This window comes from Polyergus mexicanus, unplaced genomic scaffold, assembly GCF_030449975.1.
Source record: "Polyergus mexicanus isolate NDT 795.1 unplaced genomic scaffold, iyPolMexi1.0 SCAF_24, whole genome shotgun sequence".
Lineage (NCBI taxonomy): Eukaryota > Metazoa > Arthropoda > Insecta > Hymenoptera > Formicidae > Polyergus > Polyergus mexicanus.
Genome location: NW_027223344.1, coordinates 3903773 through 3926314, shown reverse-complemented (window position 1 = coordinate 3926314; position 22542 = coordinate 3903773). Strand labels below are relative to the sequence as shown.

Here is a 22542-nt window from a genome sequence, read left to right as displayed (position 1 = left end):
AACGCTTAACGCTCAACCGAGCGGCTCAGCCGCCCCTGAGATAAAGAAAGAGACCGCCGTCGCTTCAAACGATTCATTCGCCGCTGAAAAATCCGCCGAACGTGTTACTAGCCACCGCATGGGTAATACTTCGTACCATCGAAGGACGTAAATTTAAAGTTCGTGCGTTGTTAGATCAAGGCTCGGCTGTTAGTTTTATCTCGGAATCGTTGTGTCAAACTATGCGCACGAAACGTTCTCGCGCGAGCCTCCACGTACAGTGTTTCGGCGAACGATACAGTGGCGTAGCGAAATCTCAGGTGTCTCTTACTCTCGAGTCTTGTAATGGGCGAGGTTCCTCAACTTTTTCTTTGACTGCTTTCGTATATCAAAAAATTACGTCATACGCTGGCTCAAAGACTAAAACCGTAGATTATTGGCCGCATTTACGGAAATTATCTCTCGCGGATCCGGATCCGTTTAGCAATCATCCGATCCATCTGCTCATCGGATCAGATTTATATGGATCGTTATTAAAGCAAAAGGTAAAACATGGTCCGACCGGAACTCCGACGGCCCAGCTTACTGTTTTAGGATGGATATTATCCGGTCCTACCGGCACTTCTAATTCAATCACCGGTTTCGCGACTTCATTAAATTGCGTAACAATTCCTTCGCTCGATTCTCTCCTTCAAAAATTTTGGGAGATCGAGGAAATTTCTTCCGAACTTCAGCTGTCGGAAGAAGATAAAAAATGCGAACAACATTTTATCGAAACACATAAGCGTGCCGAAGACGGCCGCTATATAATACGGTTACCATTTAAAACCAACCCTCCGCTCGATATAGGATCTTCGCGCGAAACTGCCGCGCTTCTTTATTCGAAATTAGAACAACGCCTACGAACAAATCCGGATCTCGCGAAACCCTATCATTCTTTCTTAAATGAATATAAATCTATGGGTCATATGGAACCTGTCTCCGATGAAAATCTGACGCTTAACCAAGCGGTGTATATACCACATCATCCGGTATGATGCGGTATATACACTACGCGAATCTAGCAGCACGACGAAACTTCGCGTAGTATTTAACGCGTCGTGCAAAACGAGCAATGGTTCTACATTAAATAATCATTTAATGACCGGGCCTAAATTACAACGCGATTTGTCCTCAATTATCCTTCGTTGGCGTCAGTTTCGTTATGTGTACACCGCCGATATCGAAAAGATGTTTTGACAGATCCGCGTTCATCGAGACGATGTCGATTTTTTATGGATTTTTTGGCGATCTAATATTAATTCTCCCATACAATCTTATAGATTGCTTACAGTTACATACGGTACGGCTCCAGCTCCGTATTTAGCCATGCGCGTTATCAATCAATTAGCTCTCGACGAAGGTCATTCTTTTCCAAAAGCACAAACAATAGTACAAGATTTTATTTACGTCGACGACGTTCTATTTGGCGCCGATGAAGTTCCGTCGCTAAAGGAAAGTCGCGATCAGCTTACGAAATTGATGGCGCGAGGCCGGTTTTCATTTACGCAAATGGGCTGCCAATTCTATAGAATTATTAACAGACATACCTCCAGGAGAGCATGAACTCGCTATCGCTCGTACATACGCTTAAGGTGCTCGGACTTGAGTGGATACCACGAGAAGATTCGTTTCGTTTTCAAATCGAGTCACCTTCGGTCAATATGAATACGAAACGTTTGATACTATCATTTATCGCGAAATTCTTCGATCCACTGGGATGGGTTTCTCCGGTAATAATCACCGCGAAAATTATGATGCAAGAACTGTGGCTAAGAAAACTCGATTGGGATTTTCCTATCGCGGCGGACTTGTTAGAGTCCTGGAAAAAATATTGTGCGGAATTCTTAAATTTAAAAGAAATTCGCATTCCGCGATGGATTGGAATGCATCCGGAAAATTTGGCTATCGAGTTGCACGGGTTCGCCGACGCGTCTAATCGCGCGTACGCCGCTGTCGTTTATTTAAGAATTCTCCGATCGCTCAGCGAGTTTTCAGTAGTCTTAATAACCGCAAAATCAAAGGTAGCGCCGATTAAAACGATTAGCGTGCCGCGTCTAGAATTAAATGCCATAGTCTTATTAACTCGATTGCCATAATTCGCGCAAAAATCGTTAAATTTGCAGCATATTCCGATGTACGGATGGACAGATTCTTCGGTCGCGCTCGCATGGTTACGAGGCCATCCATCAAGATGGACTACTTATGTGGCGAATCGTGTATCGGAAGTACAAGCTCGGCTGCCGTCGATTAAATGGAATCACGTCCCATCTAAAGAAAATCCAGCGGATTGCGCGTCGCGAGGTTTGTCACCCGCTGAACTCAGCGATTTCGAACTTTGGTGGACCGGCCCTGCCTGGTTGCGTTCCCCTTCTACCGCGTGGCCGATCCATGATAAATTAAAAGATCAACTTGAGGCCGATCGTCAGATAATCGAAACCGAAACGCGAAATACGATCGTTTGTCATGCTCAACATATTCTGGAGTGGCAATTACCGAACGAAGTCTCTACATGGAAAAAGTTAATTCGAGTCACGGCACGCGTGCAACGTTTTATTAATAATCTAAAATGTCGCGCGACCAATACGAACGTGAATACGACGTGCTTGTCCGCTGCCGAACTCAAAGAACCTTCCTTGTTTTGGCTCCGTTACGTGCAACAACGTCATTTTCCATCCGAAATTCAAGCGTTAAACGATAATTGTTTACTGCCAAGATCCAGTTCTTTGTTATCGCTTTACCCCTTTCTCGGGAAAGATAAATTAATTCGCCTTGGCGGGCGGATTGACAATTCGTCACTCAGTTATGATGAACGGCACCCTATAATTTTACCGAAACATCGAATTTCGGATTTATTAATCGCTCAAGCTCATAAAGCCTCTCTTCATGGAGGCACTCAATTAATGTTAAGAATTTTACGCCAAAATTATTGGATAAGTTCAGCGCGCACCAGTGTAAAATCTCTTATACGTAGTTGTGTAAAGTGCGTACGCGAACGCGCACGTACCTTGCAACAGCTGATGGGGAATCTCCCCCAGCCCCGCGTCACGCCTTCGGCTCCGTTCTCGCACACAGGCGTCGATTACGCCGGGCCGATGAATATTATTTCGTCAGTCGGCCGCGGTCAACGATCCAAAAAATATTATGTTGCCGTTTTTATTTGTCTCTCGACAAAGGCCGTCCATTTAGAATACATAGATGATTACGCTACTAACGGTTTTCTCTCCGCCTTTCGGAGATTTGCAAGCCGTCGCGGTCTTCCATCCGACATGTACAGTGATAACGGCACTAATTTTCAAGGCGCGGACCGCGAATTAAACACTACCTTTCAGCGACTTGTCGCCGACCCTCAAATACAAGATGCTATCGCTAATGATAACGTAAAATGGCATTTTATACCTCCCTCTGCTCCGCATTTCGGCAGACTTTGGGAAGCCGGTGTCAAAGGATTAAAGTTTCATTTGAAACGAGCGATTGGTTCCCGAACATTATCGCAGATCGAGTTCGCTACGCTGCTGTGTCAAATCGAGGCTTGCCTAAATTCCCGCCCGATTTCCGCGTTACATGATGATCCGAATGACTTTTCCGCGTTAACTCCGGGTCATTTTTTAGTCGGTCGCCCGTTAGTAAGCCCGCCTGAAGAATCTGTTTTAGATATCGATTCGAATCGGCTGTCTCGATGGCAGCAAGTGCGTGCGATTTTAGAGCAGATCTGGCGTTCTTGGTCTTCTGATTATTTGCATACATTGCAACAAAGGCGTAAATGGCGAGAAAACAAACCGGAGCTCAAAATTAACGAGCTGGTATTGTTGAAAAATAATTTGGCACCTCCTTCGAAATGGGAACTTGCCCGAATATTAGACGTACATCCGTGATCGGATGGGCATGTCCGAGTAGTTACATTGCGTACTGCCAAAACCACTCTAAAGCGACCAATAACGCAGATCTGTCAGCTACCGATATCAAGTGACACTGGCTCTTAAATTAATTTGCGTTTTCTTTATGCGTTAATCATTAGGTTTGACTTTAATTATCATCACGTTCTGGGTATGTATCGTTTATATATATCTATTCTAAGAATGCCTATGTAAATAACCCTATGCTAAGATTTACTGATTAAGAGGATGCCGGAGCGACGGCCGAACTCCGACGGGTTAGCGCCCTCATCTAAGCGTAACTAAAATTATCGATAATACCGACCGAAATTATCGATAATATCTGGGATATTTTTTACAATACCCAGCACACGTAAATCGCCTCTGGGATATTTTTTACAATACCCAGCACACGTAAATAGCCTCTGGGATATTTTTTACAATAACCAGCACACGTAAATCGCCTCTGGGATATTTTTTACAATACCCAGCACACGTAAATCGCCTCTGGGATATATTTTTAACCAGAACGCTCATGCAAACCGCATCTGGTATGAAATATTTACAACCAGTTCACGAAAAGATCGCTTCTGGGATCAAATATTTCGGCAATATTTAGAGCGCACATGCAAACCGCATCTAGTATGAAATATTTACAACCAGTTCACGAAAAGATCGCTTCTGGGATCAAATATTTCGGCAATATTTAGAGCGCACATGCAAACCGCATCTAGTATGAAATATTTACAACCAGTTCACGAAAAGATCGCTTCTGCGATCAAATATTTCGGCAATATTTAGAGCGCACATGCAAACCGCATCTGGTATGAAATATTTACAACCAGTTCACGAAAAGATCGCTTCTGGGATCAAATATTTCAGCAATATTTAGAGCGCACATGCAAACCGCATCTGGTATGAAATATTTACAACCAGTTTACGAAAAGATCGCTTCTGGGATCAAATATTTCGGCAATATTTAGAGCGCACATGCAAACCGCATCTGGTATGAAATATTTACAACCAGTTCACGAAAAGATCGCATATAGATAATATATAACACACATAGTATGCTCGGATCAGAAAGAGACGGACAGAGAAGAATGGGCAAAGAGAAAGAGGATATAGTGTAAGTGAGCAAGTGTCCATACAAGTGCCAAAAGTAAGAAAAAAAAGGAAATAGTTGGATCTTTCTCCGTAGCAATACTTTATGCTCACTAATATTTAGCGACTGATGTGAATTATTAATCGATATATCGTTGTACAGCCATTCTCTCGCTTACTCATTCCTATTCTCTCTCTCTCTCTCTCTCTCTTTCTTTTTTTTGCCCATGTCTGTCTATTTCTTTATAACAAAAATACTATATGAGTACTAAATACTATGAGTAGGATAGTAAGGCCGGTTTTGGATCAGTTTTACGTGAGTGTGAGAGAGAGGGTATCGTTGGGGAGTAAGAGAGAGAGATAGTTTCGGAGCAGTTTGTGGGCGCCCGAGGGATGGAGAGCGGGCTGGGCGGGTGCATGGGGGGGTAAGTAGGGTGAGAGGGGAAGCGCGGTCGGGGGGAAGCGGTGGGTACGAGTCGCCGAGAGCGCTCGAGAGATGGCGTTCGGGAGTGGCGGTTCCTCCCGATTCGCGACCTCGACGCGACTCGCACCCCTAGCGCGCGGTCCGCCGTCGCGATTCTTTAGGGGGGCGCTTCTAGCGCGCGATCCGCCGTCGCGATTCTTTAGGGGGGCGCGCCGCTTCTAGCGCGCGATCCGCCGTCGCGATTCTTTAGGGGGGGGCGCCGCTTCTAGCGCGCGATCCGCCGTCGCGATTCTTTAGGGGGGCGCTTCTAGCGCGCGATCCGCGAGCGGGCGGCGGGCGCCCGGCGTCGAGGGGGCGGGGGATCGTCGGTGGGCGGTCGAGCGGACGGAGGGGCGTCCCTCGTCGCTTTAGCGATGGCGAATCTTCGAAGGGTGGTGAAATAAAGAGACGTCATCGTTCTAGCGAGAGAGGAGAGGTGTTTTTATTGTTTTCTTTTACAAATTTTTTAATGTATTAATAATACGACGATACGAGTACGCGAGCGAGCGTATCACGATTCTCCGAAGAGCAGAGCCTGCAGTTCGCAATCGATTATATCGTTGCGGTCGAAGTTATCGCTCTCGCGTATCATCGCGGGAATAAGCGCCTTATCGCGAGCGCCCGCCGCGATGTCGAGGAAACGAATTAGCTTGTTGTCCACGCGCGTGGTTAAACCGCTTAAAGATGCAACGATGCGGTTGACGCAAAGTTCCAGATTTAATATATTTACGACGGTGTTCTTCGATACGGCTAGGCGAATTTTAGGCGTTTCGAGACGAAGTATTCGGAGATTGTTGAGTTTGCCGAATCGTAGCGTCAATTGTCCGATGTGTATTGGCGTCGGGCGCGCCTCGTCGCGCTCGTCGGAGCGAAAGTGCGACAGGAGCGTGGGTCGTAGATCGAGCAGTTCCTTCCACGTATCCGGCGTTAGCGAGATCTCTTTGCCGTGGCAATCTCCGAGGACGATTTCTACGAAGGAGGGTCGGTTGACGTTAACGCTAATTTCCAGATGTTTATATGCGGTTTTGGTCAATGGATAGCGTCTTCCTAAGATTCTGAGCGGTCGCGCGATCGAGACGTCCGCGTCGTGTCTTGGCGTTCGATCGCGATCTCGTCTAAAAAATAGATATGAGCGATGAGAGAAACGGTGTTAGCGAATTATTAAGTTACGAGCGTTGACTTAATGTCCGTGACATCGGACTCGCCTATCGGTTATATTCTAGAGGTCGACCTTGCATATCCGTCCGACCTTCACGATTTTCACGCTGACTTGCCATTCTGCCCGACGCGCGATAAGCCGCCCGGAAAACGAGACGAGATGCTTCTCGCCACACTGTACGATAAGAACCGTTACGTAATATATTATCGCAATTTGCAGCAATGCGTTCGACACGGATTACGCATTACGAAAATACACAGAATATTGCGATTCGCGCAATCTTCATGGTTGCGCGAATACATCGAACTGAATACACGATTACGAATTAACGCGAAAAACGAGTTTGAGAAAAATCTATACAAATTAATGAATAATGCCGTGTTTGGCAAAACTATGGAAAACGTGCGCAATCATTCGAATGTTCGACTCGTGACTCGATGGGACGGGCGATACGGCGCGGAGGCGATGATCGCGAAGCCGAATTTTCACAGTAGAAGCGTTTTCGCGGAGGATCTCGTAGCTGTAGGATTGCGTAAACTCGAGATTAAGTTCAATAAACCAATTTATGTAGGTATGTGTATTCTCGATATATCTAAAATTCGTTTATACGAATTTCACTACGAGTACATGCTACCATTGTATCGAGATAAGTGTAAAATAATGTACACCGATACGGATAGTCTCATTTATCGCGTCGAGTGCGAGGACATATACGAGAATATGAAGCGCGATATCGACAAGTTCGATACGAGCGATTACGCAATGGACAATGTGTATGGAATGCCTCTCGCTAATAAAAAAATACCCGGTGCGATGAAGGATGAGAACGCTGGCGCGATTATGACCGAATTTATTGGACTTAGAGCGAAAATGTACGCGCTGCGAGTCGCCGGTAAAAGCGATACAAAAAGAATCAAGGGTGTTAAGAGCGGCGTTGTCGCGAGAACGATAATGTTTGACGATTACGCGTGCTGTCTTCGACAGGGGATCGAGATGAAGCGCGAGCAGTTTTGTATAAGATCCGAGTTACACGAGATGTATACAGTATCGGAATTGAAAATCGCGCTCAGTCCGCACGATGACAAACGATACACGATATCGGGACCTACGGATACGTTACCGTGGGGACATTATAAAATACCGTTGTAGGGAGCGAAAAAATACTATACGTTTCTTAAAACATTTAAACTTTAGTTAGTAGTTTATTTAGTATAAACATATTTTATAAATAATATATTACCATTGTATTTTCGATATAATTCACGATTGCGTCGAAAAAACATCGATGGACGTTCTACGAATCGTTTCGAAGAACAAATTTGCGCGAATAATATAATTTGAATATAATTTGAATATAATTTGAATATAATTTATTATAATAGATTTTTAATAAAATAATAAAAATTAATCGGTTTTATTTATTAGATTTTAATAAAAAATCGTGAAAATGTTCGATCAGTCTTATATATAATAGGTATTAGATATAAAATCTATTATAAATAAGACTGATCGTACATTTTCACGATCTTTCTATTATGCTCTCGGAAGTGTTTTATATAGAATAATGTGAAAAAGATGTTAATGCGAGTTTTAGTGTTATCATAGTGACGTAATAAAGAATGTATACAAAGCGCGAGAAAGAGTACGTATAAAGTTTGAAAGAGAGAACGCAGGATACGGCGGCCGCGTAGCGGTGCGAGAGAGAACTCGTATAGAACGCGAAAAAATGAACTTTTTGTGTTTTTGCGATATAAAAGTCGTGGAAACCACCATTCTGTCCAAGTCTTGGCAAATCTCGACTCGATTTGGCAAATTCGCATTCTACTTCATTAGCATCGAACATATATTATGCTACATGCTACATGCAAACGAGATAGAATGCGAGAATTTGCCATAAATCGAGTCGAGATTAGCCGCGAATTGGACAGATCGATGATTTCCATGACTCTTTATTATATTCTTGAAAGTGTTATATATAGAGTAACGCGAGAATAAAGCTACCGCGAGAATAAAGTTACCGCGAGATACGATGTTCGCTTAACAATGCGATGAAGAATATATATAAAATATTCCGCAAAAAAGAGTCCGCATAAAGCGCAAAAGAGAGAACGCAGGATATGGCGGCCGCGTAGCGGCGCGAGAAAGAGTTTATATGGAGCGCAAGAGAGAACTCGTACAAAATTACGATTGTTTTATAATCATACGATTTAAAGATTAATAATGATAATTACTCTATAATCGATTATTTAAACGGTTAATCGATTTTCACAAGTTTTAATTTTAATTGTATTGTGTTATTATTTTTTTCTTTGTTTTATAATTATACGATTATTTTAGTTTTAACATGTCTACAATTTTTTCTAAGATTTTCCTTGTTTTATAATTATACGATTATTTTAGTTTTAACATGTCTACAATTTCGTATAATATATAATATGTATAATATGTATAATATGTAGTTTTATTTAATAAAAATACATTTTTATCATAATACAGCTGTTTTATTTATCCAAGAATTGTGCGATTCGTCCATTCCTAACCATTTCACGTAAATCTTGTCACCCTTTCGACGCAGCACCTTTTCTACGAGATACACGTCGGGATCGCCAACGCGCAACAATTCGTGCTCGTAGAATCCTCCTGCGATCGGCTCGCCGCGCGAATCCTTTAATAGATACGTTACGGGATTAGTCCGTTGTATCTTAGTTATTCGAAAAATCTCTGTAGTCCAGTTGGGTGTGAAGCCTTTCTCGAAAATCGTTTTAAATTTACTGATGCGTACCGGATCGGCTACTTTAAATTTCGCCGGAGCCGCGATTTTTATATTGCTGTATACAGTATTTAAAAGTTTATCGGCAATTTTTGGAGTTACGTCGACAGGTCTTATATTTATAGTGCGATGTTTTCGCGTGTTATATTCCTCGACGAGTCGTGGTAACTCGTCGATCCACTTGTACGTTCCGTTTAGCGTGAAATACTTCCACATAAAATTTTTGAGCGTACGATTGAATCGTTCGACTATCGACGCTTTCATCACCGAATATGTCGAATAATGATTTACTTCGTGCTTCTTCGTAAAATTTCGCATATCGGCATTGTAAAATTCTATTCCTTTATCGGTCTGAAGATTTTTCGGACACCTCTTAGAGTCTCGTATTATTTTAGATAACGCTCGAGTAACCTCGTTCGCGCTTTTGCTCTTAAGCGGTACAGCCCATGCGTATTTGCTTAATACGTCGATAACGGTGAGTATGTAGTTGTGGCCTTTGTTGAGTCTCGCGTAAGGACGCATCTCGACCACATCCGCTTGCCATAGGTCGTCGTACCCGCGCACCGCAACGCGACGACGCGAGAAGTTTCTTCTCGCGGGCGCGTGCAATTCCTCGACTAATCTTCGTTTTTTAACGCTCATAATTCTTTTTTCTTTCTCTCGAGAATAACGTTGAATTGGATCTCTTTTTCGAGCGGTACGGCGCTCCCGCTAATCTCTCTTTCGAGCGGATCGTCGTTACCGCTAATCTCTTTTTCGAGCGGATCGCCGCTCCCGCTAATCTTTCTTTCGAGCGGTTCGCCGCTCTCGCTAATCTTTCTTTCGAGCGGTTCGCCGCTCCCGCTAATCTTTGCCAGTTCTCTCACTCTTCCCGATAGCTCGTCTGCGTCTCTCTTCAATCGTGACGTTGAATTTTCCAATTCTCGTATCTTCGTCTCGGATTTCACCGCGGAATTCGCCGCGATACGCGATTTTTGACTTAGTTCTTTTATTGTTTTACCTTGATTGAACATTATTTTACGATCGTTCGCGTTTCTCGTCGAGAACTCCGTCGCGTTGAGCGATATAGTTTTTTTCGCGACTTCGATTTGATCGCTTAAACCTTTGATTCGTTTATCTAAAACATCGATTCGTTTATCTAGAGCGTTAGCGCTCGTTTCTATTCTCGAAATGGAATTTTCCACAACGTCTATTCGTTTACTCAGAACGTCATCGCGTGTTTTTATCTCGGAAACGAAACTCTCCGCGACGTCTATTCGTTTACCTAAAGCGCTATCGAGCTGAGCGAGTCTCGTGAATAGTAGAATGACGCCCTGCCCCGCTTCGTTCGCGTCTTTTCTTAATTGCGATGTGATTCCCTCGACGTAGCTTTTGCTTGTCGCATCGGCGTCCTCCTCAGGTTGAGCCAAGCGTTTTATTTTACGCTCTCTCGCGTCGTATTCAATGGAAGAGCTTAGACACAGCGCGTTATCGCGCACGTAACTTCGCAGAGACTCGATAGCCGGACGTAGTCTTCCGGTTCTCGCGTCGTAGCCTCGATTTTTTAAAGGTGAGCCAAATTTGCTCACGGACATCGCGAATTCCGCGTACGACTGCGACAGTCATCCACGCGACAGTTCGATTTATACGATCGCTCCTGTTTCGCGAAGCTCCTCGATTATCGATAGAATCTCGTTTTCGTGAGCGTTGTTGCTGGCTCGACGCGAAGCGTCTAATAATCGCAGACGATCCACTAATTCGTTTGGATCGTCCCAATGGACGTAATCGATTTTATTGTCCGTGACACGCATAGTCGACGATACGCGACCCGCGCCTGTTTTTTTCGCGCCGCTGTTGTGAATAAGCGGAGCGATAATAAATTTGTATTTATATCCTTTATTTCCTAAGACAGATTTTTTAGCGTCATGATCACGTCTATGAGCGTTCGTTGTTAACAATATACTTCTGTATGTTAATTTATCTTTTTCTGTATATATGAGACTATTAGGAATTTTCATAAAAATTAATTCATACAAACCGGGAGTACCGACATATTTAATCTCATCTATAAATATGGAATCATTCGCGTCTACGTCAAATCGCTTATCGCCGAGCATCGCACCTTTCTCGCCGATGTAAACTCCGTAAACGTGATCAATCTCGTTCGGCGCTTCTCCGCCGAGAAGAGTCCCCATATATTTTCGCCCTAACGGTCCTAGTCGACCGTGCGATATTTCGCGATCTTGAGCAATTCGCGAAATTTGTTTAACGGGTATTTCGGATATCGAGGGCGATTCGAGACTCTCGGATTCGAACGTTTCATATTCTTCGGTTTCGTTTCGCGCGAATGGGTCTCTTTCGACGAAAGATTCGTTTAATGGAGTAGAAACGGCGTTCAATCGTCGTCGAGCGCGTATTCGTTTCGCTTTAGGTTTTTTCCAAACGGGAGTTAGTGCTTCATCTTTCCATTTTTCCTCGACGCTCGTCGAGGGTGAAATCGGTTGCGTCTTGTTTTATCATTTCGCGCTTAATTTCATTTCGCTCTATCTCGTCTCGCTCAGCGCGATCAGCGATGCGTCGCAGCGGTTCGACGATTGGTTTGAAACGACTCTCTATCGCGATCTCGCTTTCCATTTTTCCAGTTTTTAATGCTCTGTGTTTTTTACGAATCGATGCGCGCGTTTTAGCTATCTCTTTTGCTGTTTTTTCGCGTTCGCCGATATCCGTCGAGGCCATTGCAACTTCTTCTAACTCGCGAGAGAGCGATTGACGCGTTCGACGTATTCGCGACAACTGATCGTTCTACTGTACAATGAAATCATTAAATCCTCGTCTATATCTACCAGCGCGGAGCGCGCTATCTTTGTCGATTACTAAGAAACCATATTTATATCGCCAACACGCGCGACATAGCGCGTGAAAATTCTCGTACGACATATCCGTGTTCACGTGATCGTTGTATGCGTGACGTAAATTAGTACCATCTTGTTTAAAAAGAATTAACAGATTAGCGTTATCTCGAATCAAATGCTTCGGTATTTTAGCATACGTTTGGCACAGATAGAAGCAATCGACGTTCGAGTGTCGACCCATAGCGAAATATTCTCTGATAGTATTTTGTTTGTCGCACGCTACATCGTCGAACACGAATATCGAATTCGGGAGAGCTTCGCTGGGTGAAATAACGTCAAAGTTATTAGAAAATGTGAAATAACCTATATCTTCCATCGGTGTTAATAAATTTTCTAAATATTGATATTTAGGCTGCTGCAATGACTTTGAGTAAACATAAATGTTCTCGAAGCGTACACCATGCGGACTCTCCAACAAACTTATTAATGCGTTTGTTTTGCCGCAACTAGAAGGCCCGCAAATAACGCAACGAATAGCGCTCGGTAATAGACGACCGTGTCTACGCGTTTCTTTCGACGGTCGCGTTTTATTATCGAGGTTCGTCACCTTTATCGCGATCGGTTGCCGCACGAAACGCATTCCTCTTGCTGCGCGCGTGCGCGGTACACTCGCGTAAGGCAGGGCGAGACTTTTTAATTTATATACGAATAGATTGCCATCAATCGCGCAGTAGCGAATTGCGCGCGGTGAATCGAAATGTTTATCTTACTAATAGATGGCGACGATATTCTCGATTTCACCACCGATCAATTGCGGTATATTCCGAAAATAATTTTACTAAAGCATTTCGGTCGCTACGTAGAACGATTGTGGGAGAAACTGCCTGAATATATAAAAGTGGATCCGGAGGTGCGGCGCTACCGTCGATGTTTAGAGCATTATAATCGCCCTTGGCAACGAACACACATCGACGGTCCGGCGCCGCTTGTTAAAGATTGCGGCGAATGCAATTCGCGAAACAGCAGTACGGTGTGAGTCATGGCGCTGGCTTGTTGAATAGAGCGATAAACGCACTCCCTTTCGAACTACATATACCTGGATATCAATTTTGCGGGCCGGGTACTCGTCTTGCGAAACGACTCGCGCGAGGCGATCGAGGTGTCAATCCTCTGGACGCGGCCTGCCGCGAGCACGATATCGCGTACTCGCGGAGCGGCGAGCTCGCTGATCGACACGTCGCTGACCACGCGCTTGCCAAAAAAGCGCGCGAACGTGTCGCGGCTAAAGACTCGACTCTCGGCGAGAGAGCCGCCGCGGCGGCTGTATGGATGGCTATGAAATCGAAGACAAAACTTGGAATGGGTACAACGAAAATCAAGAGAAAAAAGAACAAAAGAAAAATAATCGCTACGAGAAAAAGAACGCTTCCGATAGCGAAACGCGGCGGCTTTTTACCCCTGCTACCGTTATTAGGAGCTCTCGGTTCTTTGGCCGGGGGAGCGGCGGGAATCGCGAAAGCGGTGAACGATCGCAAAGCAGCGCGACGACAACTGGAAGAGTTGCAGCGTCAAGATCGCGCGATGGAAGGTCGCGGTTTATATCTCGCGCCGTACAAACGTGGAAGTGGCGTGTCCTCAACGAGAAGAAGAGCTAAAAAAAAACTTCGCGTAAACAGACGCTAAAGATTCTCCCATCCGTCGGAGCAACAACGAACGAACAATTAAATCGCGCGGCGATACTCTCGCGCGTACCTCATTTTAGAGGTGTGTTTATGCGCAACGCGCTTCCGTCGCAAGCGCGCCGCGATGAGAGCGGCATTGTGAATTTAGACGACGCATCCGGACCGGGTACTCATTGGGTAGCGTACGCGAAAAAAGGGGGCGACGCAATTTACTACGACGGTTTCGGTGATCTTCGTCCTCCACGCGAACTCGCGCGTTATCTCGGGCGCGACGCGAACATTCGATACAATCGTCGCTCCGAGCAGACGCGCGATCAGAATATTTGCGGACAATTGAGTCTTCGATTTCTCCGAGAAGTCGATTGGAGGAATCGTCGACCATAATATCAACCGTTATTCGTCAATCGAACGCAGTTCGATCGCTCTCGCCGATCATGTCGCTAACTCTCACTCTTTCCGGACGAAGCAGTATTCTCGCGGCGAGTTATTTTCCGCCTCTCGATTTAAACGACGACAATTACGAATTAGGTTTAACCAATTTTGAAACTTATAATACGATACCGAATATAAATTCTACGAATAATAAATTTTACTTCGATAATAATGACGAGATTATCGCAATTCCAATAGGATCTTACGAATTAAGCGCTATAAACGCGTATCTAAGAGCGGCGATTCGTCATAAACGACGAGCGAGAGAGGAGGAACGAGAACGCGAAAATGAAAAACCGGAAACGAACGATGATGATTACATATATGATGTTGATGACGATTATTTCGAAGACGATGAGAATGGCGATAAAAGTGAAAATTCTATAACGCTTCGCGGTAACGATAACACTATGAGAAGCGAAATTAAATGCGCATATCGAGTAAATTTTACAAAACCCGATAATATCGGTTCGCTCCTGGGTTTCTCGTCTCGTGTATTACAACCGAATAAATGGTATGCATCCGATAAGCCAATAAATATTATGGCCATTAACCTTATTCGAATAGAGTGCAACGTTACAACAGGAGCGTATCATAACGACAAATCCGCGCATACTATACACGAATTCGCGCCTAACGTTCCACCCGGATATAAAGTGTCGGAAATTCCAACGCAGATCATTTACCTTCCGATCATCGCACGGACCATTACCGATATAAACGTGCGTGTTGTGGACCGAAACGGAAAATTGATCGATTTTCGCGGCGAAGAAATTACGATTCGTCTACACGTGCGACGAAAACGGTAGAGAAGCGCGCGATGCTCGTAGTGAATGGATCGAATGCGAGAAACGCACCTATTATCGCTGTCGCGTCACCTCTAAACGCAGAAAAGAGAAGAAAAAAGGGAGGAAGACTAATCGCTGCCAACGAGACTTTTCTGCGCTCTTTGGGTTTTGTCGTGCCGAGAACCGCTTCTTCGTAAAAAGCGGAATGTGCGACATTCTAAGTATCAGTGGGGAGCCAATCTTCGACGATCGCATCGTCAAGATCGAAACTCACACGTACAACCCTTACGCCAATACTACGTTCGGAAATAGCGATGAGATACGAATTCCTATACAACAGCAAGATTTGTATACGTTACCTTGCGACAGTTTTATCTACATTGAGGGCAGACTCGAGTCGAAGGAAACATCGAGCGCGCAAGAGGAAATCGCATCGATAACGAGATTAGTAAACAATTGCGCGGCGTTTATGTTCGAGGAAATTCGCTACGAGCTCGATGGCGTAGAGATCGATCGAAACAGAAACGTTGGAATAACGAGTACGATTAAAAATTACGCGTCGCTGACAGTCGAAAGAAGTAAAATATTAAAAAACGCTGGATGGGACTTATTAGCAACAACTCATTCGTCAATCGGTGATTTTAATTTTTGCGTACCTCTTAACGTACTATTAGGTTTTTGCGAAGATTACAAGCGCGTTGTGATCAACGTGCGACACGAGCTTATTTTAATACGAGCGCGCAACGATAACAATTGCGTTATATCGCGCGAAACGCAAGAACCTAAAATCGTTTTGTTAAAAATACAATGGCGAATGCCTCATATAGTATTGAATGATGTTAATAAATTAAGATTATTGCGCACGTTAGATAGTGGACGATATTTGAGCGTCGCTTTTCGCTCATGGGATCTTTACGAGTTTCCGCTTCTACAGAACACGACCAAACACTCGTGGGCCGTCAAAGCGGCAACACAACTCGAGAAACCGCGATACGTTATCTTCGCGCTACAATCTGGAAAGAAGAACGTTCTGTCCGAGGAGCCTTCTTTATTCGATAATTGTAAACTAACTAATGTCAAACTGTATCTTAATTCCGATTTTTATCCTTACGATGACATGAATTTAGATTTCGATAAACATAAAATCGCCGTATTATACGATATGTATTCGAAATTTCGAAAAACGTACTACGGATGCGAAAACGACGAAACGCTCTTAAATTTAGATAAATTTTTAATTCACGGCCCACTCGTAGTCATCGACTGTTCTCGACAGAATGAGTCAATTAAAAGCGCCACTGTGGACGTTCGCATAGAGTTCGACTGCAAGGAAAACATCCTCTCTAATACCACAGCTTACTGTCTTATTATTCACGATCGAGTGGTAGAATACAATCCGCTCACTAACGTCGTGCGCAGAATCGTGTAAGCGCAACGATACTCGAAAAAATATGGAGACAGAATAAAACGCTTAGAAAAATCTAGAAAGAAACACTTCGAGTATCGCTTACAACGACGATGGACACACCGATTTTTGTCGATCTTCAAGGTTTCGTAGTTAACGAAAAATTCGTCGTGAAAGAAGTAGCCGTATTAAGAAATGGTGTAGAATTGACGCATCACATCTTTCGCTCGCCGATGTCGTGGGATTTGCTCACGAGAGCGGAAAAATCGCGAGCGTGTTGGTTGATATCGAATCATCATCAGCTAAAGTGGAATGATGGACACACAAATTATGGGTCGATGAAAAAACTCGTTCGAGATGCCATATGTCGAGGATCTAACCCTGATTCGACGGTGCAGATCTATGTCAAAGGTCACGAGAAGAAGAAGTGGTTAATCGAGATCTTAGGAAACGTCGCTGACGATCGCGATATAGCCGTTTCTGTCGAGACTATCGACGCCGATTACGAAGACATCGAACGTCTGGAGACTCTGAACGCTTCGCGGGCCTTTCATTGCGGATACCACGCGAAAAATTGCGCGTTAGAAAACGCGTGTAAATTGCACGATTGGTGGTTTGAGCGACGCGACCGTTTGCGCAATATGAGCGATTGATTTTATATTATATAAATTTAAGTTATATAAATTTAAGTTATATAAATTTAAGTTATAATGTATCAAATTAATTATATATTTTAAATTATAATCTATAAATTTAATCACGAATATGTTATATATTGTTGCAAAATATACGTTATACGAACGAACCGCGTTTTTTCTTTATCGCGGTCGCATCCTTTATCGCGGTCGCGTAACAAATTTAATTATAATAACTGTCCATAGATATTATTTTATCGCGATCGCATAATAAACTTAATTATAGAATATTTTAAATTTTATATATAATTATAATGTATTGAATTAATTATTAAGTATTTCATTCTATATTTAAACTACATTTTTATATATCAAATCTCAAAAATTAAATCTAATAAAACCTTAATTTATAATTATCCATAGATTATCGCGGTTGCATAATAAACTTAAAGTAAAGAGATTTTAAATCTATTTAAATCTATTTAAATATACTTAATGCGGACACAGATGATTACGAGAGGATACGGAAGAAGAAAAGAAAAGCGTAAAAAATCAACGTTTCGCTTAATATATAACATTTATTCATAAAAATTATATCTTACAAATGCGCTTTATTAACGCGTAAAATTATTCCGCGTCGAACGGTTGCGATTCGGGCTCATAGTTCGCCCATCGTACATTCGTCTGCGATTTACTCTCGTTAACCGTCGCCGGTTCGGCCTCGTTCTCCATTGATCGTAATTCGAGTTCGCCGATCGGTCGCGATTCGGGCTCCTCATCGATCTGTGATGCGACGACTCGCCTAACTTCAGGAACGGCGAAATCGCGCTCGCCGCGTCGACGAGCGTCGCGCAATGCGCTATGAACGCTTTGCGCTTGTGCGAGCATAGTTCTCGTTCTATTTATTAAATCATAGAGCGATTCTCGCGCTGTTTTTACACAGCTCTCTATTTCTTGTCTAAAATACAAAAGTAAAAATTAATAAAAGTAAAAGTTAATAAAAGTAAAAATTAATAGAAGTAAAAATTAATAAAATTTATTATAATTTATTATAATTTATTATAATTTATTATAATTTATTATAATTTCAATTAGATACTTACATTAAACGTGCGATATTTACGTCTTCGTTTAACTGAAAAGCGAGTCTAAACGAATCCGGACTATTATCGATAACACCTTGCGCTTCCACACGCAAATCCGTAGCGAGATCTCCCAGAACATAGGATTTTATCGCGATTAAGTCCCCGTTTACGTTAATATAATCAGCCGCGTTAATGATCTGTTCGATTCGTTCCATATCGAACAGATCACGACCGATTTTAATTCTCGTCACTTCACGTTCCGTCGTTTCGAGCTTCGTTATCTCGCGAACGAGAATACTTTAACGCTTCTCGAAACGATCTCGCGTTTTATAAAGATCGACGCGCGGAATGTTGCGGTACAATTTATCGATCGCGCCGCGTCTTCCTTCCGCGACCGTTTCGTTGCCGGAAAGGAGATATCTCTACTCGCTCATCGAGTGTCCTTTTTAGAGGACAAATGAATAATAAAAATAGAAATAACAAAAAACATCCGTTAGATAATGCGCATTCCGAATACTCTGCGAACAATAAGATCATCATCGCCGGAAAAAAGTATCTAGGGATATCTAAAAAGGTATCTCTAATTTATCGTTACCGGAAAGAGATATCTCTAATTTATCATTACCGGAAAGAGATATCTCTAATCGCTCATCGAGTGTCCTTTTTAGGAGACAGACGCAAAAAACATCCGTTAGATAACGCGCATCGTTGAAAGAGATATTTTTAATCGCTCATCGAATGTCCTTCTTAGAGGACAAACGAATAATAAAATGGAAATAACAGAAAACATCCGATAGATAACGCGTATCGTTGGAAGGGATATCTTTAATCGCTCATCGAATGTCCTTCTTAGAGGACAAATGACCATAAAATAGAAAAAACAAAAGAGGAACTCGAGCGCGTCCGCTAGATAACGCGTATTCCAAACGCTCGACGTCGAAAGAAACGCGTTTCCCTCTCCCTCTCCCCACCCACCCGCATTATTCGTCGCCGATAAAAATAGGCGTCTCTCGGAACGCGCGAATTAATCGCGCTCGGTGTCTCTCAACAGTTTATCGCGTCTTCCCCGCTTCGCGCGATGACTAATACGAGGACGGTTCTCACTCTAGCGACAATACTCGTCGCTACGACGGTCGCCGCGCCCTTCGACTCGGAAAAAATCGAGGCGCTTCGTTTTCTGCGCGTATACGGTTTTCTAAAAGACGATGGAGAATCGCTGTCGTCCGATAACGCGACGTCTCTGCGTCGCGCGCTATCGCTGTTTCAAGAATATTATCAATTATCGGGAAACGGCGCGTTAAACGCCGTTACGCTTCACCTTATGCGTAAACCGCGATGCGGTCTCGCAGATATTCCCGATCGCGCGTATAGCCCGATCGCGCGAAAATGGCCGAAGACGCGTCTCGCGTGGAATTTTCAGATGGCTAGCGAGGAAATCTCGCGAACGGCCGAAACTCATCGCTAACTTTCGCACGCGACCCGTTACATCCCGATATATTAATATCGTATCGAACGGGCGCGCACACTTACGCGAATCGTCGGTATTTGCCCGGCAGCTTTCGACGGTCCGGGAGGAGCCCTAGCTCACGCGTTTTTTCCCTCTGGAACAACCGATTTCACATCGGAGATACACGTCGACGATTCCGAACCGTGGCACGTGTATCTAAACAAAAATCCTCCCGACACGCATCACCTGCTACAAACGCTAACGCACGAGATCGGCCACGCATTGGGTTTACAGCATAGTATGCGCAATGACTCTATAATGTTCCCATATATACCCGACATCGAGAATCAATTTCCAGTTAAGCTGAGCATAGAAGACATTCTCGCTATACAAAATTTGTACGGATCTCACGACGACGGAAATTATCCAACGGCGACTCCCGCGACCACCGCGACGCCCGCGACGCCCGCGACGCCCGCGACGCCCGCGACGACGAGCGTCGCGCCGACCGATCCAGCGCGAGCGGATCTCTGCGCATTGCGACGCGTGGACGCCGCGCTAATAATGAATCATCGATTATATATAGCTAATCGCCACAACATATGGTCGGTCGACATAACCGTTAAACGTTACGGTAGACCCATGACGCTCACGGATTACGCGACGTTTCTACCGGCGAATTTCACGCGTCTATCCGCCGCGTATAGAAGACCCTCGGGCGATCTCGCGCTATTCGCGAACGATTCGATCTACCTCGCGGAATATCCCAGTCTTAAACTAAAATCGGGCTGGCCGAGATATCTCCACGATATCGGACTTCCCCGAAACGTTAAAATCAACGCGGCGATAAATACGCACACGGGACGAACCTACGCTGTATACGACGATGATAAAGTCGCGGAAATCGACGAGTGTCGCATGATAGTCATTAGACACGCTCCATTAAAAGATATATTTCCCGGAATTCCGTCCGCGATAACGTCGGCCTTCCGATACATCGATGGCAATCTATATTTCTTCGCCAAACGTCAGTTCTACGCCTTCAACGAATTTACAAATACCGTAACTTCGGCGGGTCCTTTCGATCTACACGCGCTCGGCATCGAGTGTCCTACGGATGGATTGCTAAGGCAATTGCGCGATCTCCTTAGTCGCGTCTATCGTCTCAGCGACACGATCGAGAAAGAGAGAATCGACGACGAGACCGACTAGAGCGACCCTACCGTTATTTTTTAAAAATAGAATAAAGAGAAAATGCGCGAAAGGGGAAGAAGCGATCTCTACGCGAGTATATAAAGACCACTCATCCATTAAGCGCTTCATTATTAACGAAGAACACCGAAGCTAACGCGCGAAAAAGAACAAACGAGAAAGAACGAGAAAAAACGAGCGACGATGTACGCGACAATGGGAGGACAACCGCAACAGCAACACTCATTCGACGATCGATCGAGACTAACCGAACGAGACCGCGAAGATAGCGCGGAATACGCTAAGAAAGCTAAAATGGACAATGGGTAAGACTATCGAACATTTATTCGAATTAATAATTCGCTAACACCGTTTCTCTCATCGCTCATATCTATTTTTTAGACGAGATCGCGATCGAACGCCAAGACACGACGCGGACGTCTCGATCGCGCGACCGCTCAGAATCTTAGGAAGACGCTATCCATTGACCAAAACCGCATATAAACATCTGGAAATTAGCGTTAACGTCAACCGACCCTCCTTCGTAGAAATCGTCCTCGGAGATTGCCACGGCAAAGAGATCTCGCTAACGCCGGATACGTGGAAGGAACTGCTCGATCTACGACCCACGCTCCTGTCGCACTTTCGCTCCGACGAGCGCGACGAGGCGCGCCCGACGCCAATACACATCGGACAATTGACGCTACGATTCGGCAAACTCAACAATCTCCGAATACTTCGTCTCGAAACGCCTAAAATTCGCCTAGCCGTATCGAAGAACACCGTCGTAAATATATTAAATCTGGAACTTTGCGTCAACCGCATCGTTGCATCTTTAAGCGGTTTAACCACGCGCGTGGACAACAAGCTAATTCGTTTCCTCGACATCGCGGCGGGCGCTCGCGATAAGGCGCTTATTCCCGCGATGATACGCGAGAGCGATAACTTCGACCGCAACGATATAATCGATTGCGAACTGCAGGCTCTGTTCTTCGGAGAATCGTGATACGCTCGCTCGCGTACTCGTATCGTCGTATTATTAATATATTAAAAAATTTGTAAAAGAAAACAATAAAAACACCTCTCCTCTCTCGCTAGAACGACGACGTCTCTTTATTTCACCACCCTTCGAAGATTCGCCATCGCTAAAGCGACGAGGGACGCCCCTCCGTCCGCTCGACCGCCCACCGACGATCCCCCGCCCCCTCGACGCCGGGCGCCCGCCGCCCGCTCGCGGATCGCGCGCTAGAAGCGCCCCCCTAAAGAATCGCGACGGCGGATCGCGCGCTAGAAGCGGCGCCCCCCCCCCTAAAGAATCGCGACGGCGGATCGCGCGCTAGAAGCGGCGCGCCCCCCTAAAGAATCGCGACGGCGGATCGCGCGCTAGAAGCGCCCCCCTAAAGAATCGCGACGGCGGACCGCGCGCTAGGGGCGCGAGTCGCGAATCGGGAGGAACCGCCACCCCCGAACGCCATCTCTCGAGCGCTCTCGGCGACTCGTACCCACCGCTTCCCCCCGACCGCGCTTTCCCTCTCACCCTACTTACCCCCCCATGCACCCGCCCAGCCCGCTCTCCATCCCTCGGGCGCCCACAAACTGCTCCGAAACTATCTCTCTCTCTTACTCCCCAACGATACCCTCTCTCTCACACTCACGT

The 22542-nt window shown here is 44.7% G+C and overlaps 5 protein-coding genes across 5 annotated transcripts; 3 read left to right on the top strand and 2 right to left on the bottom strand.

The window, feature by feature from the left end:
* The first annotated feature begins 1682 nt into the window (after window positions 1-1682).
* On the top strand, window positions 1683-2117 carry LOC138942975 (uncharacterized). The gene has a single exon (XM_070313471.1). The coding sequence runs from the start codon at window positions 1683-1685 to the stop codon at window positions 2115-2117; it is 435 nt and encodes a 144-aa protein (XP_070169572.1).
* Window positions 2118-2153: 36 nt separating this feature from the next.
* Window positions 2154-3893, top strand: LOC138942974 (uncharacterized). The gene has a single exon (XM_070313469.1). The coding sequence runs from the start codon at window positions 2154-2156 to the stop codon at window positions 3891-3893; it is 1740 nt and encodes a 579-aa protein (XP_070169570.1).
* A 2057-nt stretch (window positions 3894-5950) lies between these two features.
* On the bottom strand, window positions 5951-6592 carry LOC138942822 (uncharacterized; the record flags this gene model as incomplete). The annotated part of the gene is made up of 1 exon (XM_070313288.1): window positions 5951-6592. A coding segment is annotated over one exon (621 nt), but the record flags the coding sequence as incomplete, so codon positions are not given.
* A 3435-nt stretch (window positions 6593-10027) lies between these two features.
* Window positions 10028-10963, bottom strand: LOC138942973 (tropomyosin-like). Its single transcript, XM_070313468.1, has one exon. The coding sequence runs from the start codon at window positions 10961-10963 to the stop codon at window positions 10028-10030; it is 936 nt and encodes a 311-aa protein (XP_070169569.1).
* A 9049-nt stretch (window positions 10964-20012) lies between these two features.
* Window positions 20013-20906, top strand: LOC138942972 (stromelysin-1-like). The gene has a single exon (XM_070313467.1). The coding sequence runs from the start codon at window positions 20013-20015 to the stop codon at window positions 20904-20906; it is 894 nt and encodes a 297-aa protein (XP_070169568.1).
* Window positions 20907-22542: the final 1636 nt, after the last annotated feature.